Source organism: Capsicum annuum, chromosome 4, assembly GCF_002878395.1.
Source record: "Capsicum annuum cultivar UCD-10X-F1 chromosome 4, UCD10Xv1.1, whole genome shotgun sequence".
NCBI lineage: Eukaryota > Viridiplantae > Streptophyta > Magnoliopsida > Solanales > Solanaceae > Capsicum > Capsicum annuum.
Window position 1 is genome coordinate 209401979 of NC_061114.1, and position 2715 is coordinate 209404693.

Below are 2715 nucleotides of genomic sequence, written 5' to 3' on the forward strand. Positions count from 1 at the left end.
TGAATATTGGAGAAAAAACTTTTAAATTTTTTTTTAAAGGTTTTGACTAGGTTTAACCGGGTTACGTGTAATGGGCCGGTCCCGGATTGTTTTTTTTTTAAAATTACTGTTGGGCTCGGAACCGGACTGGCCCATTAGACCAGGTCCAGAACCGGACCGGCCCACAACTTGGTTAAAAATCACCGGCCGATTCCGGGTTGACCCGGCCCCGTTAACTGGTTTAGACTAATCGGTAACATGGTAAAATAGTAAGTAATCTGTTCATAATTATATAGGAGTAATTGGAGGAAACATCTCATTCAGGCATTCAGCCACACATTTCCTTTTCAAAAATAAATTTCGTACTAGTACTATATTCTTGTTACCTTTTATTTTGGTGATTCGGATTGGTGACTATTCATATGGCCATGGTCCACAATTGCAAGCCATGATAACGGTTGCAATTTAAATAGTTGAAGGAATAAGGAGAGTTCAATTTAAAAAACGCACGTCATGAATAATAGTGAGCATTATCATTATGAATTTCGTCCAAAGGATATGAAGAAACCACTTAATTAGTAGTAAAAGACTTGTTGAGGATGCAAAAGAGAACTTTTATTTAGATGATACAATATAATATATCGATCAAAGAAGGGAAACAAGTACTGGTATTAGAAATCTGATGAGATTTCAACAAAGGAAAGGAAGATGAAAATCAACCATCTATTGATTAATTAGTACTATAGCCCTAGTACTGTTTGGAGGGGAGGAGAATTTCGTTGATCAGTTTGTCTATGTTCACATAAGATGATCCTGTTGGTATTTTAGCAGCTTCTTCAGCCAAATTCTTCCATTCCAATGCCTTTTCCTTCATCCTTTTGCCTTCCTCCCCCGTCATCAACTCTCTCACAAGGCTCTCAACTTCTCCCCTCTTCACATTGTTGTCAATCTCTATTCCGATTCCCCATTGCCTGCAACACAGCCAACAATTTGTCTGTTGATCTGCGAAGAACGGCCAGCAAATCATGGGTACCCCATTGCTAACACTTTCGAGTGTCGAATTCCATCCACTGTGAGCCAAGAATCCTCCTACTGCAGGGTGGCTAAGGACTTGTTCTTGCATGCACCAACTTGCTAGCATCCCTCTTTCTTTAGTTTCTTCCAGGAATTCAGGTGGAAAAACTGCTTGTTCGCCCGATACCATATCAGGCCTAATTATCCACAAAAAATTCAACTGGCTATTGGCAAGTCCCCAGGCGAATTCTATAAGTTGGTTTGGAGTGATGAGAGTGATACTTCCAAAATTGACATAGACAACAGAATTTCGTTTCTTGGAATCAAGCCAGTCCAGACACTTCGTTTCTTCTTTCCATAGATTTGATTTTAACTCCTCCAAATTCTTTTCCTCAACATGTTTCATAAGCAAATGCAATGGCCCGACAACATAGATCGGAGGAAGAAGGCCCTGGAGTGATTCAAGAACTTCCCTCTCTAATGGTTCAAATGTATTAAGAACAATAGCTGAAGCCGTTTTGCTTCTCTTGGTTTCCTGGATAAGGTACTTGATCATATATTCATCTGGATTTGTAGTTCTAATGAAAGTCGGAAGATCCCTCAAACGTATTCCTTTCATGCCCGGTATCCAATCCAAAGTTGTCTCCAAATACCCATTTGTCAAGTAACTTTCATCTACAATTATCCAAGAATATTAACCAAAGATTATAAACCAAATTTAAGGCCCCAATAAAATTAAAAAGAATGGTATATGGAAACGGAGGTCATTTTAAAATGGGAAAAACATGTATACCTTTAAGTGGAGTGTATCCTTTCTCAAGAAGATCATGGTAATGCATGTAACCTAATAAAGCACAAGCACTTGGGGTCCACAAGGAAACTTGAGGGATGCCCAAATCTTGAGCAACAGAGAGTGTGAAGCTCATTGAACCATCAGAAATGATACACGAGACGCGTGGCACATTAGTATTTTTGATCTTTGCAAGCAACTCTTTGAAAGGACCCAAACAAGAAGTGGTGGTGGATTCACAAAGAGAAGGAATGTCTTGGGTGGCATCAGGGTTACATGGTGGGAGGCCATCAGGGATGGTCTCAAATCGAAAAGATGGCAATCCCTTGAGGCCATCAGGGCCTCGAGACTTAAGGAGACGCTGATGGTTGTGTTCAGTGTTAACAAAGGTGATATGAAAGCCTTTATGATGCAAGATTTTGGCCAACTTTACCATTGGGTTAATGTGGCCTTGGACAGGATATGGTACGCAAACTGCATGAGGTTTGTCTAAATTTTCAGCAATAATGGAAGACATTTTTTTTTTGTTTCCTTATCGAGTTTCTCCCAAACAGAATTCTTACGGTATTTGCAAGAGGAAGAGGATGCATATATTTATAGATGATCTAATTCAAAAGAGTCAAAATCTTAAGATGCGTATTTTAACTCGATATGTTAAATTTAGCAGTACGAATATTATTATGGCCTTACTATTGGTTTTGTCCAAGTCTGCTTGTTGCTACATCATAATGACATATTACTGACTTGCAAGGAATAAAGGCAAAATCATACTGAAATTTCTCGATGAGATATAGTGCTTTTGACCAGAATCCTCTGACTCACCCCACCACGTCTTGCAAACTTCTTGGTAGATTGTCCTCAAAAGTTTGAAGTGCTTTTATTTTATGTCAGCATAATATAACCTACTTTTCTGTTAGATACTTTATTAATCT

The 2715-nt window shown here is 38.8% G+C and overlaps 1 protein-coding gene across 1 annotated transcript; it reads right to left on the reverse strand.

Annotated features, from left to right (window-relative positions):
- Positions 1-727: 727 nt before the first annotated feature.
- LOC107868699 (7-deoxyloganetin glucosyltransferase-like) lies at positions 728-2300 on the reverse strand. Its single transcript, XM_016715365.1, has 2 exons — positions 1787-2300; positions 728-1668 (listed from the first exon to the last, which is right to left on the reverse strand). Exons 1-2 carry the CDS (start codon positions 2298-2300, stop codon positions 728-730), a joined length of 1455 nt encoding a protein of 484 aa, XP_016570851.1.
- Between the last annotated feature and the right edge of the window lie 415 nt (positions 2301-2715).

Excerpts from the sequence above, each read along its gene's own strand:
- LOC107868699 (XM_016715365.1), bottom strand. The coding sequence starts at position 2,300 with ATGTCTTCCATTATTGCTGAAAATTTAGACAAACCTCATGCAGTTTGC. Across the intron at positions 1,669-1,786 it reads AGGATACACTCCACTTAAAG|ATGAAAGTTACTTGACAAAT; the intron begins GTATACATGTTT and ends GGATAATTGTAG.